Genomic DNA, 14,701 nt, shown 5'->3' with positions numbered 1-14,701 from the left:
ATGCCCTGTGGTTGCTGAATAATAAGCCTTGGTATGAAATAAGCCTGGTATTTTAAAGGGTTAAATCCATATGAGCTCTTATATAAAATATCACAAATACAGCAAGGGATTCAAACCCTGTAAATGCTCCTTTAGTTATTTATTTGCAGTTTAAAGTCAGTTATTTAGACTTTATTGATATTTCTGCCTTCTAGTTGTTTTCATTTCGACGCTTTGAGGGCTGTGATGAATGACAAACGCAATGATGGACAGTCTTGACCGGCTGTCATCATCGCCGTCATCGCCACCATCGCCATCCGTCATCGGCAAGCAATTAAACTTCAACAACAACAATAAACAAGTATATAAATAAATAACAGCAGCACTGCGCATGCGCGGGGCTGGGTGCGCTGAGGAGCGATGGGACGCGAGTGAAGAAGTGGCGAGGATCCCTCTCTGCAAACCGGGTATCCCTTTGCTTTTTCCCTCGTTAACTCCGCACAGCCTGTTGATTAAACAGCCTTAGATGGACATGAGCGGGCAGATGGAGTGATGAGCAGGACAGGACGGCGGAGGACAGGGAAGGGAAAGGATGCGCTGGGCAAGCATGACTGATGGTAGTAGTAGATCCTGTGTGATAACATTTAGGGTAAGGTTGACGAGGACGTTGGTTTATTGGCCCGAACGTGTGCTAAGCTACATGAAGCCTTAGTATGTGTGAGTTGTGATATCACCGGTTTTTGACGGCTTAGTGAGAGTGGTGTGATGCTCACGCGCTCGTGTTTACTGGGGGCGATCAGGCAGTCGATTTTCAGGACATTGGACAGCGACCGCACGCAGTTGGCGCTCGTTCCATGGCGTTCCATCGTTCCAAACGGCGCAGCTGCAGGTAAACAGATTAGGCGATTGCGCTTTTTCTCCGAGCAATGACTTCTATAGACGTTGAATGACGCGCAATCAGAGCTTGGTAGACCAACATACGACCAGACCATCTACACTCTGATAAAAAAAAAAGTTTCCCAAGTGGGTCTTGACTTGGACTTGTGGCTCTTGGCAAAATCTTCAAGTACATACTTTTAAAAAAAGTTCTTCAAGGGTTCTTCAGAGGTTTTATTTAGAGCTAGGTATCCTATATTGAACCATTTCTTTGCTCTGTGAAATGGTTCTTCAGATTGATGGAGAATGCTTTGTTTATGCTGTTGAAACAAAACCTTGTGTCTGTTTTTCAGTTTTTAAGATAATTTTAAAATGCCTGTTGCCTTTTACGCTGTGTCTAAATTTCATGATGAACGGACCAAAAGAAACAGCCCAAAATTTCTTGAAAAAAGGTTTGGTTCCATTGCCTTACATTAAAGGTAAAGTATGTTTCTCCCTTCTGCTTTAAAGTTCTCATTTTGGAGATGTGGGGTTTTGTTCCAACAATAGCAATGTGGCTCTCTGTAGCACACAGACGTTTGTGAACAAACTTTAAGTTGGCTTCCCAAAGCTTATACTATGAAATCCCAGGTGGTTGCTAAGGTGTTGCTATGTTATCCCAGGTGGTTTTTAAGGTGTTGTTATGATGTCAGGCTTTTAAAAATGGAGAGCCAATGGAAAAAGTTTCCCCACATATTTCATTCACAGAAAGGGTTCGATTGAAAGGTTCTTTAGGGAGCCAATAGTTGTTGTTCTATGGAGAACCCATTGGATATCTTTGTTTTTAAGAGTGTATGCTCAAGCCTTCTTTATCATGGTACTTAAAGGTAATCAGCATTGCAGAGGTGGTCTTCAAGGTTTGAGATGCATAGAATGCAGCAGTCAATACTGCAGAACAATGAAGTCCATGGTTGAATGTGTTCTTGCTCCAAAACACCTGATTCAACTAATCAGCTTCATCAGTGGAATCAGCTTTGTTAGGAAAACAGAGACTGAAGAGCAGGGAGAAGCATTGCTGTAGATGGTCTCACACACACACATACACACACACACACACACACACACACACACACAGAGAGAGAGAGGGAGAGAGAGAGCTGAGGATGTTTATGGTCTCTGTGTGAGAGAGTGACTCATCTGTGGGCGGCCAGTCACCTCTGAAACAGTAACAGCCGCAACAGGCACATCCATTTCGCTCTGACGTTCGAATACACAAAAGGTGCCACAAGGATTATAGAGGAACCACTTTAGGTCCCTCAAAGAGCCACGGTTTATGATTCCGAAGACATAATGCAAATATTCTGCACCAGATTAAGACTTCATCCATGAACCTTTACTTTATGTGTAGATTTTTCAACTTTACAAAGGTTCGTCACACTCACAACCAATTTCATTCTTAAGATGTTCCTTAGAGAACTAAAAGTAATCCTCCTTTTTATTTATTCATTTTCCACCTTTATATACACTAGTCACTATTATGAATAAGTAAATCTGCTTAATAATAGGGCACCTATTAAAAAAGGTGTATGCTGTGATGTGTTCCCTGTAGGTCTAAGAGATGGCCTCTTGCTCAGAGGTCTGTGGGTCAGAGCGCTCAGCGCGCTTTAAAAGCATGGCAGGCTCTGGTTGCCATGGTTTCGGAGTTCGCTCCTACCTGCACCATTTCTATGAGGAGTGCACGGCTTCCATGTGGGATCAGGAGGATGCTCAGAGTCAGGCTACATCACCACAGTGGTGGAGCTCAGGCCTTTGCAAGGTATGGACACAGTACTGGAGACAAATCATGGTTAAACAAAGAGAAAAGGGTACATGTTTTCCAGACACGCGGTATGTAATGTATCATATGTTATTATATGTCTGAAATATTTAGGACCAGTTTGTGTGGAATAAGGGATTACGTTAAGTAGGAGCGGGAAGTTGAACAAACCTTCAGTTAGCTTGACAAACCCATCGCTATGAAATTCCAGATGGTTGTTAAGGTTTTGCTAGCTTTGCTTTTGCTATGTAATTTCAGGTAGTTGCTATTGTATGTTGAAGCAATAAGCCACAAGTGGCTGTGCATTACTGCGATTTTATCATGGGAGGGTGTTTTTAGGCACGACGGGAAGTGGAGTGCCTAAAATTCCATTCCTTGTGATAAAACCGCAGTAACACACGGTCTCAAATGGCATACAGCTTTGATAAAATGCCGACCAGCATAAAAATGATAAAACAGAAAATAATTTGTTATTATTAATAATAATTTACATAAACATATAAGTACTTTTTGGTCACCAAATTACCACCACGAGTCTTATTTAGTGCCAATCCAGTGGTGCCCCTCTTCTCATGGTGGGGCTGAATCTCAAATGTCTCTCTGTGCCCTACATAGTCCACTACGTAGGAACTTACTAAAATACTGGATCCTTCAGCCAAAATACAGTGCAAAATACAGCAAAGAAACAGTCATTTATGACTCAGACACATCCATACTTGCCTATTATAGTCCATCCATATTGCACTATTTGGCTGTAGAAGCTAGAATTTCTAAACCTTAATAGCTCTATTTGGGGAGTACGGAGCCGTTTGGGATTCAGTCTGGGTTTGACGCGACTTCTGACTGAAACACAGCCATTTGAAGCATGTAAGACATTCAAGTAACATTTTTAGACTTTTATAGTGCCATTTTGCAATCAACCATCTCATAAGTACTTTAAAGCCTGTGATATTAATGGTGGGATTGTTTAGGCTGTTGGCTCTTTTAGCCTGTTAGCTAGCTGAGCAGCCTATTTCTAGTTAAGAACATAAGTTCCCAGCCCCTCAGTTTAAACATAAAAGGGTTCTTACTTCATTAATTTACTCGGTGGTCTATGTGAGCAGCATGAGTCAAAAACTGTTACATTAACAGCCGTGGCACAGTAATGTGCAATTCAGGTGTGAGGCAGTCATAGATGTGTGTATATCATGGATTTTACAGTGGTTTTAATTGCAGCTCAGTTAATGTATGTGTGTGTGTGTGTGTGTGTATATTACATTTTACATTTATGGCATTTGGCAGACGCTCTTATCCAGAGCGACTTACAATTTGATCATTTTTACACAAGTAGGCGAATGTGGTGTTAGGAGTCTTGCCCAAGGACTCTAATTGGTATAGTGTAGGGTATTTACCCAGGTGGGGGATTGAACCCCACTCTACAGTGTAGAAGGCAGAGGTGTTACCCACTACACACACCAACCACACATATATATATACACGTGTGTGTGTGTGTGTGTGTGTGTGTGTGTGTGTGTGTGTGTGCTATTATTTATGTTATGGCTTTGATTATAGGTGTGAGATGTGAGAAATGTCCTTTGTAACATCATTTGAGGAAATCAGATGTGAACTTTCTCAACATTCTGACATTTTCATTTCATCGAAAATCACTTTCATTTTTTTATGGGAAAAATAACCTTCATAAAATAATATGTTTGAAAAATGGTACAATAAAAAAGGTAGAACGATAAAACAAAGAATAGTAAGACGGCTTTGTCAAGCCAACTTAATTATACACAATTTCCAGATGAATATTATCACATTTTGTCTTTTAGCTTACGTACTTTTGGCAAAAATTGTGATTATGTTAGCCATGTGGAAATTATGTAGGGGAAACCAGGGAGGGTTGTAAAACTTTTACCTCTGCAAGGTTTGGACACAGCACTGAAGCCAAATCATGGTTAAACAAAGAGAAAAGGGTTGTAAAACTTTTCATCTCACTCTCAATAATTCTGCAGGTGTTTGTGCTATAACTTTTTTAAACTTTTATATAAAACACCCACATTTGTCAGTTACAAACAGCAACAAATATCTGCTCACCACACAAACATGTTTTTGTCAAGTAATAAAAATGAGAACTCCATTGTTTCAGTCTGTCTTACTATGTGAAATGGCTCCTCCCCTCTCTCAGGTTTCTCTTGCGTTTGGAGCAGTAGTTTTAGCCGTGGGTTTGGTGGTCTTGACCGTGGGCTTTGCTGTTCCCTCCCGCATTGAGGCCTTTGGAGAGGGGGAGCTGCTGTTTGTGGACCGCCAGGCTGTGCAGTATAACCAGGGGCTGCATATGTGCGTGCAGGCTGGCACAGGCATGCTGAGCCTGGGAGGGCTGCTGATGGCCGCTGGGCTGCTGGTGTCTGCCTTCTCCAGACCAGCGGGCAGAGAGGGTGAGCACAGTCCACAGACCATTGGGAGAGAGAGAAAGGGGGGCAGTGGAGGGCAGATTGGAACAAATGGAAGGAGCAACACAAGCCTCGTCACTAAAGCTCCGAGCCCAGCAGCAGGAGATGGGGCTGTACCTGTCAGTCTCTCTAAGGTGGAGAACATCCAGCCTACTCCTTAAATAACCCACTCAAACTCAGCCCTCTAAAGACCTGGATACACTAGGTAGGCCTGTTGTGATTTGATCCAAAGAGAGAAAAAAATTAATTATCAGGATTATAACAAAACAGAGATTATCCACATAAATACACATTTATAAAAGATATAAATCTCATATCACTTCAGGAGGTGACACATTCTGGCCAAGAGGTCTATAAATCCAGACCTTTTCAGTTTTTAGTTCTGAAGTGCTGATGTAATTAATTAGCCACATACCAGCGATTACAAAATCCAGGACTGGAATGTGGATTCAAGGTTCAGATGATGAAGACATCCCTAGGTAAATCTCACACACATGTTTAGTTGTTGACTAAAAAGTATAAAGCCCCCCAGCGCTGGACTGCGAAGCAGTGGAATTGCATCCTCTGGAGTGATGGAGCTCCATCCAATTCCTTTGGGATGAGTTGGGGTGATCTAGAACTGGTCATCCAATATCAGTACCTGACCTCACTAATGTTCTTGTGGCTTTCTGCAATCAAATCTTCACAGCAATGTTCCAACATCCAGTGTAAAGCCTTCCCAGGAGAAGCTGAATTTCAGAAGAAACATGGGATGAGTCAGTGTCTACAAACCTTTGGACCTATAGCGCACATTCATTACTTCATAGCACATGACCGTGATGAATAAACCCTCTTGTAAACACTGGTTGGCAAAGTTGTTCCCTTCCAGTAAGCTTAAGAACATGACCAACCCTGTGTAGCACCCATGTTTTTAATAGGACAGGTAAAAAAAAAAGGCCATTGGCTGTCATGTTATGAACTGATTTGCATATTGCACATCATATAACAATCTGACTTCAATCTGACAAACCAGAAATGCATTTGATTGCCAAACGCAAATGTAAGTGGTTGTCAGGAAAACATGCAGATACATTGCATGAAATGACCAGGCATAAATGAGGTCAGTGTCTCACATATAAAGAGACCAGGTGCAAAGAGTTGGGAATTTAGGAACAAATTGCACAAACAAGAAGATTAAAATCAAATTAGGTCACAATCAAGGCCATAAATATTACAGCTTGTCTTTGCAGTGAATCATGTTTGTTCACTGCACTGAACTGGCAGCTGCTGTCCATGTAATTGTCATGAGATTCCAATATATGCTGCCTTGGTGTATCCAGGCCTTTCTGAGAAATGAAAAATGTCCAGGGAGAAAATCGGTTGCAAATGGTTTCATTTAGTCTCTAATTGATTTATATTTTTTAATCAGTTGTGTCAATCATGTTGTTCATTATTGTTGTTACAATAATTTCTTTGTGTTTTTTGTTCAAGCTAAAATCAGAAATTGCTTGGTAACATGGTTACTCACATGGCCAAGTCAATGGTCAAAAACAACAGCCTGAAGAGGGACTACTCACCCACTCCTTTCTGGTTACCTGGCAACCTCTTGATCATATAATCCACCTTATTGAGTGGCAAAAATTATTATTATAATTTGAGATGTGGCTCACTTCTTCATTTATGGCAGTCTTGAAGAGGAACATGATGCTGTGGATCTGCATAGGCACTTCAATGCAATGTACCTTAATCGCTTCACCTAAAGGAGCACTTCAGTCAAAATGTAACCATTAGAAATCTGTTGTAAATGTAACTGCTTACCTCTTACAGTGGTGCCACAGTGGTTTTGAGAGCACAATTTTCTGGTTTAAAGATTAAACTCACCTTCTGAAGAGGTTTCTTGAAGGTAAGAGGGACTTCTGTGCTACTGAGAAACAAGTACTACTTAAGGGTGGATTGAAGGTCGGTATGGTATGCTCTTAAAAAAGATGGCTCTTCAAGGGTTCTTTAGTAAGCAAAATAGTTCTATTTGCATGGTTAATATGCTCTTTGCATCATGAAAGGGTTCTTCAGATTGATGGAGAATGGGCTGTAGATGGTTCTAATAGCACCTTGCTGAAAAGGGTTCTATACAGCACCAAAACAGGGTCTGCTATTGTTACGATGACAAGCTTATAACAAGAGAAGAACCCTTTTTGGTGCTATATAGAACCCTTTTCGAAAGATGCCATAAAGAAATATCTACAGCACACTCCCCCTCAATCTGAAGAACCTTTTTACGATGCAAAGAACCCTTAATCATGCAAAGGGTTCTTTGAGTGTTAATGGTTCTATATAGAACCATTTTCTTAAGTAAAGAACAGAGGTGTGGAATCACGTCATATGACTTGGATTCCAACTCGTGTCATGAATTTGATGACTTTAGACTCGATTTGAGAAAATTGAGAAAAACCTGCTACTTGACTTTGACTTCAACACCAGTGATACAGACTCTGACTCGGACTTGAGCGTCATGACTCGGAAAGACTCGAGACTCAAAGTAGAGGAAACATGCAGAATCTGACTGCAGATGGGACAGTTGATTATTTTTCATATGAATGAATTTGTTTCATGCCATAAACTGAATAAACAGCAATGTTGTTAGAAGTCTGCCACTGTGCTTATGCTCAGTTTATTTTTCTTTCGGAAGACAAGAGAAGCGTTAGAGCCCAAGTTTGCCTCCATATGCTGGAAACAAGCGAAGCATCAACAGCATCAGTGCATTCCTCAGTCAGCACTTAAACTCCAATCTTACTGGAGCAACTTACTAGGTGAACTGACCATTTTCCTCATGGTAGCAAAATAAAAGAAACACAGCATCTCTCTTTTAACAGCTTCTGCAGCTAAAATAGCTCAACATTCACCATGAGGCTGAAACTTGGCCAGCCGCATACAGGAATTATTGGCCAGCCGCATACAGGAATTTTCTGTTCCACCTTAAACGGTGCAGCGGTAAGGTGCCGAAACATAACTGCTGCTCCATTTAAAGTGGAACGGAAAATTCAAATAAGAAACTGGTGAAATAAATCAACTTCAGCTTCATATATTCACCGTCATTTTGCTGTCTGTGAACTTTGTTCAACTCAGATTGATCATTTTGTTTCTGCTGTCTTAACTGCTTTAACTGCTTTAACTTTAACTGCTGTCTGCTGTTTTAACTTGGCTGAGCTAAAATTGTCTTCAAATATAAAGTTTTGTCGACTACTTTGACTTGGGACTTGACTCAGGACTTGAGTGTGAAGTCCTGAGGCTTACTTGTTACTTGCAACTTAGAGACTTGTTCCCACCTCTGCTAAAGAACCCTTGAAGAACCATCTTTTTAAGTGTTGCATTTGGGATTTCGTAGACTACCAGACAGAAAAAGGACAGAAAATTATGAATTTTGTGAAACCGATGAGGCTGAGTTTTACAATACTGCATTTCAGAACATTACACAAGATGAGAAATAACATATTAAATCCTAGTTTTATGTGAAATCCCCCTTTAAATCATTTCATTTTATTGTATTTACTTGTATTTTCCTTTCCCCTCATCTCTTTGTCTTTTTTCTTAAGATTTTTGGTTAGCTGTATATTTCAGCACTTCTTTTTTTTTCTGATTGTACGAAAGACTTGGGATTTGAAGGCCACTCTCCCAAATGCGCTCAATAAATTCTCAGCATACTCAAACGGTGGTGCATGCTGGTCTGTTCACCTTCTCTGATATCTATCGTTCATCTCTGCTGTGATATCAGCGTAGCCAGTTCTGACTTTAAACCAGGGGAAGCGTCTCCGCTCTTATTGGATGGCCATCTATCGGCGGGGGCCATCTATCTCAGGAGCTGTAAACAGATTGAGGGAAGGCAGCAATGACTCATTCCACCTTCTCTCCTCCCCCAACCAGGCAGTGAGTCATCCTCTCTCATCTACCATCCATAGCCCACAGTACAGGCAGCGTTAACAATCCATTACCAGGCATTACGGAGCGTGCAGTGCTGCAGTCCAGATCTGCTCACTGCTGTGCTCTCATACAAGTTAATGTGGAAATACACAGAGAAACAGAAATCCACTTGACTTTGCTTCCTGGTCTTCACATATACTGTAAACCCAAATGTCCAGGCTCTCGACACTATTCCATAACACCCCGTAACGTGCCACAGTGATTGGTTTACCTGTTCTCATAACTGTAAACAAATTAAGGAAAGCTTGACTGCAACACCAAATAAACACCAGTGTTAAAGAAGAGAACGCTTATTATTAACACATACGTTTGGCAGAGACTGTTATCTAGAACGGTATACAATTGAGCTATGTTACAGAAGTAAGCGAATGGAGCATTAGGAGTCTTGCCCAAGGACTCTTACTGGTACAGTGTGGTTTGTTGATCAGGGTGGGAATCGAGTCTCAAGCTACCACGTTTAGGTGTATTACACACTAAACTATAGTAATCAAAAATTCCCTACCTAGGAATCAAACTCAACTTTCTAAATCAATCAGCAACAATTAGCTGTCAATTTGTATTGTTCTTTATTGTAGTAGCCTCTTTCTGCAGGCCCCCTTGTGGCCATTGTGCAAGAGGAATTGAAATGAACTCATATTAACCTAAAATTATATATAAAAAAATAACTCTGAAACACAAAAATAACCCATAGCATTATCAGTTTAACTACAAAAGTGTTTTCTGTCTATGTGTGAATTGCTGGGACTGCTGGGAGCTGTTAACGAGCAATGAGGCCTGAAAGAGGAAGACTGAGGCACTTTCACTAAAATCAGTATAAACTGGAGGAAAGTCATTCATAGTAATCATGCATTGTTCTACTGAGGACCCTTCTCAAAAACAGGCACAAACTGCAGTTTATGGCTAGTTAATGTTAAAGTATTTGCAATCGAAATAAAATGCTTGATGCCAATATAAATAACTTTCTCTTAAACCCCAAAGGTCCACATTTCAGGTCCTCCCTGTCATTAGTCTACAACTTACATCTTACACGGCAGTTAATGAAGAATTTATAGTAGGTACAATAAGTTTCAGCAAGATTAATATCTAGATAATCCTACAGAGCTAAATCAAACCTTCTCAGAGAGCCTAAGACTGTTGCAGACACTCCACACATGCTGGTGAAACGGCCACAGTGTGAACACAGTGTGATCAGAGGGCTCTCACTATGCTCTACACTGTCACTGCCAAAATGACATCCATTGGCTTTTGGGAGCTTATGGTCTCTCATCCTCAGACCAGTGAACATGCTACTTTTCATGTATTCCACATGACGGATATCTTCATAAGGAAAGAATTTCTGGGCTTTGTTGAGCTCTGGCCCATCAGGAGAGCGGGGAGACGGAGCGTGTGAAGGCCGACTCCAGCAGCACAGACACAGTAGCTCCGTCAGTGGAACAGACTGCGGTGGGAGAGAGAGCGCTGCAGGGGAAATGAGATGAGACTGGCATGCTCCATTGACTGAGCTGCTGAATATGACTCACCCTGGATGAGGCTCTTTCTACACCTGCTGTGCTTTCACTGCAGGGCTTATGGCTTCAAATTAACCCTCATGTTTTCCTGAGATTGGCTTCACTTCTTCATTGTTTGATGTGCCATAAATCCTAATGCTTTATGAATAATAATAATAATAATAATAATATTCATTTATTATCAGCTTTTTTCCCTTTCCAGTTTTTTTTTCCTTTTGTCCCCAACTTAAAATATTGATATTACAGTAAATAATGAAATATTTCTTGTGTTAACATATTTCTGAAAGAGTATCTTGACACAAGCAGCCATTCCTGAGTGAAACATGATATAAGGTAGGGTCTCTAACACTAGCTGAGCATTTTCTCTCAGTGATAGGTGGGAGTGGTGGAAGGGCGGCATGAAATATGATATTTTTGGCCCACTGGTGTATTGTGACAATCAAAAATCAGAGGATGTTTTAGAGGTGGAGCAAAGCTCATTACATTACAATCAAAGATCACAGATAAACAAGAAAGCTGTCTTTTTCCATTAGATTCCATCATTAATCATACCTAATATGAAGTTATTAGTAAAGTTCAAAAGCCTGAACGAACAACATAAAAACAACTTTAAATTCAGGTCGACTTTAACCCTAATGTATGTAAGTGCAACAGTATTTTATTTCAAGTGATTTTAAACCATTTCTTTTTGTCCATTCATCACAGATTTTCTGCATAGTTGAACCCCAGAGATGTAGACAAAGTCCTTCAGACTGGTTTATTAAATGGTTCACTCTGACTCTGATTTCTTTACCCTTCCACCAGGAATGAATGAATGAAAAAAGACAAAATCTTATCTTAAACCATTATAAAACATCTTAGCCACCAAGAAGCATATTCATAACAATAGTGTGCAATAACGTTCTGTAAGGAAGTCTTCAGACGTCTGGTTCCCATCACCACCACTGTGAACAAGTATGCCTCAGTAAGTATCTAGAATGCAGCATTTCACATCACAGCACTCTGAGAGATAGTTTATTATTTATATTTGCAGAAATTTCCCAAAATCAGTTGAAATTCAGTGGAAAATACTATTTTTTGTGGCAGAAATACTGAAAGAAAGAAGATACTGAGTCTTCATTATTACTATCCTTATTTACTACTTTTGTTATTAGTAGTGAGAGTAAAAGTAGTAGCATTTTGTGACGACTGGTGTTCCACATAAATTGTAGCCTAAAAAAAAAACTCCAGATCCGAGACCACACCTCTGATTCAAAACCCTGCTCTGAGTACATGAACGTGGTAGACTATAAGGACTGAATGGAAGAATATGCAGAGATAACTGCAGTCCCTGGGCTGAAATTCTGACAGTTGATGCATTCTGTGATCACAGCCCGTCACTCAACATTACCAGCAGAGCTGCATGCATTAGAATCAGCTATCAGCTGTAGGCCACCGTGAAAAAATGATCAAAATAGTAATGCTGTGTTATGCAGATACACGTAACTGCAAGCCTGACTGTAACCAATCACTTTAATTCAACTTGATGACACATAATGAGCAAACGTGATAAAATACTGTCATTTAGATAAGCCTTTAGACACCCATTGTCACTGCTCGGAGCTTGTTATGTAAATAGAGGATGCCACTTCAGGTCTGGCGCTAAATATTCTCATGTTGTCAGTCGTCGAGGTAAAAAAGTTTTATGAACTTTTGCTCAATTAGATGAAGCTATCATAGTATTTCACAGTCAAATAAGCGTGCTCGTATCTGCCATTGCTGCAGTTTGTTGAACATGGAAATGTTAATTGGACAGCAAAAAAGTGAGAAATATTATATCCAATAGGACCCACCTACTATTGGCGAAAAGCAATATTCCAAATGAGATTTTAATTTGGATAATCTTTTGAACTTTAATAGAGCCGAAGCCAGTGGGCATATTGCGATTGCTACATCATTATTAAACAAAAGTGACACAAAACCATCAATTCTCAGCCCGTGACAGATAAACGCTTTCCACCGCACAAATAATATTAGTTCTGCCTACTGACACCAGCTCTTATCTCCATATTGGTTTATTGGGTTCACACTGCTGTCAGGTGCCAGGAGATTTGACAGAAACGTTTGCATATATGAATAGCTGCACAGACGTATATATGTACGGATTCTGGGTAAGGAGCCCGAGGCGTGGTGAAGGAGACGAGCCCCTATCAGCAATTTAATGAAATTCTCCCTGCTCATCAAAGACAGGCAGTGGCTGATTATACATGGAGAGGGACAGCGAGCTGGGATGAAAGTATGGCTTCCAAAATATCATAATCCATACTCCTCATCATTATCATGCTAATGCTCAGCAATAGGACGGACCTGTCAACCTCAGACTGCCAAATGTCACTGGGCTTGACCTTAGAACAGCTAAGAAACATCAGCGTGTGGGAAATGTCCATCACCCATCTCCTTTCTCACATTTCTCTGGGCTGTGTCTTCACATTGGGTGCTGACTTGAAGACGTGGTTCTAATGCAATCCTGCAAAGAGGAACCATTGTGGTTCTACTTTAGAGTTCTTTATGGATTATCTACACACCTAACATAGTCTAGTGTGTCAATAATGCGAAGCAGCACTCTTATGAGGTGGAGCATCTTCAGCCTGCTGAATGTGAGTGAGTGAGTTACAAACCAGGTCTGTGAAGTGCTAAACACCTAAAAAGAGAGTTCTTCAAGGGTTCTTTAGTAAAAAGAGCTGTTATATCACTGCTGTCGAAACAAAACCTTGTTACTCCATTTTTCAGTTTTTAATATAATGTGAAAATGCCTGTTGCCCTTTATATTGTGTGTAAATTTCATAATGAATGGACCAAAAGAAATGACCCAAAATTACTTGGTAAAAAGTCTGGTTCCACTGACTTACATTAAAAGTAATGTAGGTTTTTTTTCTCTCTCCTGTGAAGTTGCCATTTTGGAGATGTAAGGTTTTGTTCCAACAACAGTAAAATAACAAAAACAATGCCTAAATGGTTCTTCTTGTGTCATTTTTTAAAAATAACCTTTTAAATATGATTCTCTGTAGCACCAAATTGACTGTTGTAAAAAACCCTTTTTAGTGTACAGATACTTAAATTATGTCAATTATTAACAAATTGTGTGGTATTGATTATCTACAGTGTTAGGAAAAGGTTTAGGTTTAGGGTGGATGGTAAGGTTAGGGTAAGGATTAGAATATTTAGAATAAAGCAATACCTCCTTTCAATATATGGAGGTTGTTTAAGACTTAAAAAGGTCCTTTATCCTCCCACTTCATTTACAAACTCAAACCGGTCCTCAGGGACCTGCAAGAATCAAACCACCTTGAGAGCCATGACTTTTTATGTGCATTTTACCACATTGGCTGTAAATACGTCTTAGTATGTGTTACTGTGCTAGTATAGGCTAAACATTCATTTAAATGAAAACACAGACTTACTTTGCTCTACTTTAAGCTTTGGCTCAGCTATAGGTGCTTTACTCACATCTCTGGCAAGATACTTTTCTGTAAAAGTGTAATAGTTTCTTGTAAAATGGCTCTCAATGTTCAATGTTTATGAGGCTGAAGTCTTGTCTCTTTCACAAGCTTCTTGTTTGAATATTCCCTCTCCACCTTAAATGATGCCTGAGGCGCCAGAGTGTAACTGCTGCACAATTCAAGGAGGAACAGGAACATTCGAACAAGAAGCTGGTGAATGAGATGTTATCAGCTTCATGACTTTTTAGTGTTTGACAGTTTCTTGCTGCAGATTAAACATATCAGAAAGGCAGCTGGAGTGATTATGAATGAGTTGGTTTGTCTCCAGCGAACGTTCGTCTTAAATCTTTCTCTTTGCCATATAGTTAACTACTAGCTGTCCGCATGGTGACCAGAACTGTAAAACTTAGCAGTTTTATATATATATATATATATATATATATATATATATATATATATATATATATATATATATATATATATATATATATATTAAATACTCCAGCATTTAAGACCATTTATTGTTAAAACTGTGTTAGAATGATAGAATGATTAGCAGAGCTTTATTTTACTGCAAAGGAGGATTATTTTAGCCACAACAGGGCAGTAAAAGAGCTGCACTACACTAACTTAATTTAAATCACTAACTTAATTTAAATCACTAACTTAATTTAAATA

General features: G+C 39.8%; 1 protein-coding gene across 1 annotated transcript; it reads left to right on the top strand.

Moving 5' to 3' along the window:
• The first annotated feature begins 357 nt into the window (after window positions 1-357).
• nrsn1l (neurensin 1-like) lies at window positions 358-8,765 on the top strand. Its single transcript, XM_017708632.2, has 3 exons — window positions 358-446; window positions 2,444-2,650; window positions 4,818-8,765. Exons 2-3 carry the CDS (start codon window positions 2,453-2,455, stop codon window positions 5,241-5,243), a joined length of 624 nt encoding a protein of 207 aa, XP_017564121.1. The 5' UTR covers window positions 358-446; window positions 2,444-2,452; the 3' UTR covers window positions 5,244-8,765.
• The last annotated feature ends 5,936 nt before the right edge of the window (window positions 8,766-14,701 follow it).

This window comes from Pygocentrus nattereri, chromosome 27, assembly GCF_015220715.1.
Source record: "Pygocentrus nattereri isolate fPygNat1 chromosome 27, fPygNat1.pri, whole genome shotgun sequence".
In the NCBI taxonomy this organism is placed as follows: Eukaryota; Metazoa; Chordata; class Actinopteri; order Characiformes; family Serrasalmidae; genus Pygocentrus; species Pygocentrus nattereri.
The sequence above is the reverse complement of the archived record's forward strand: the minus strand, read 5'-3'. Positions and strand labels throughout refer to the sequence as shown.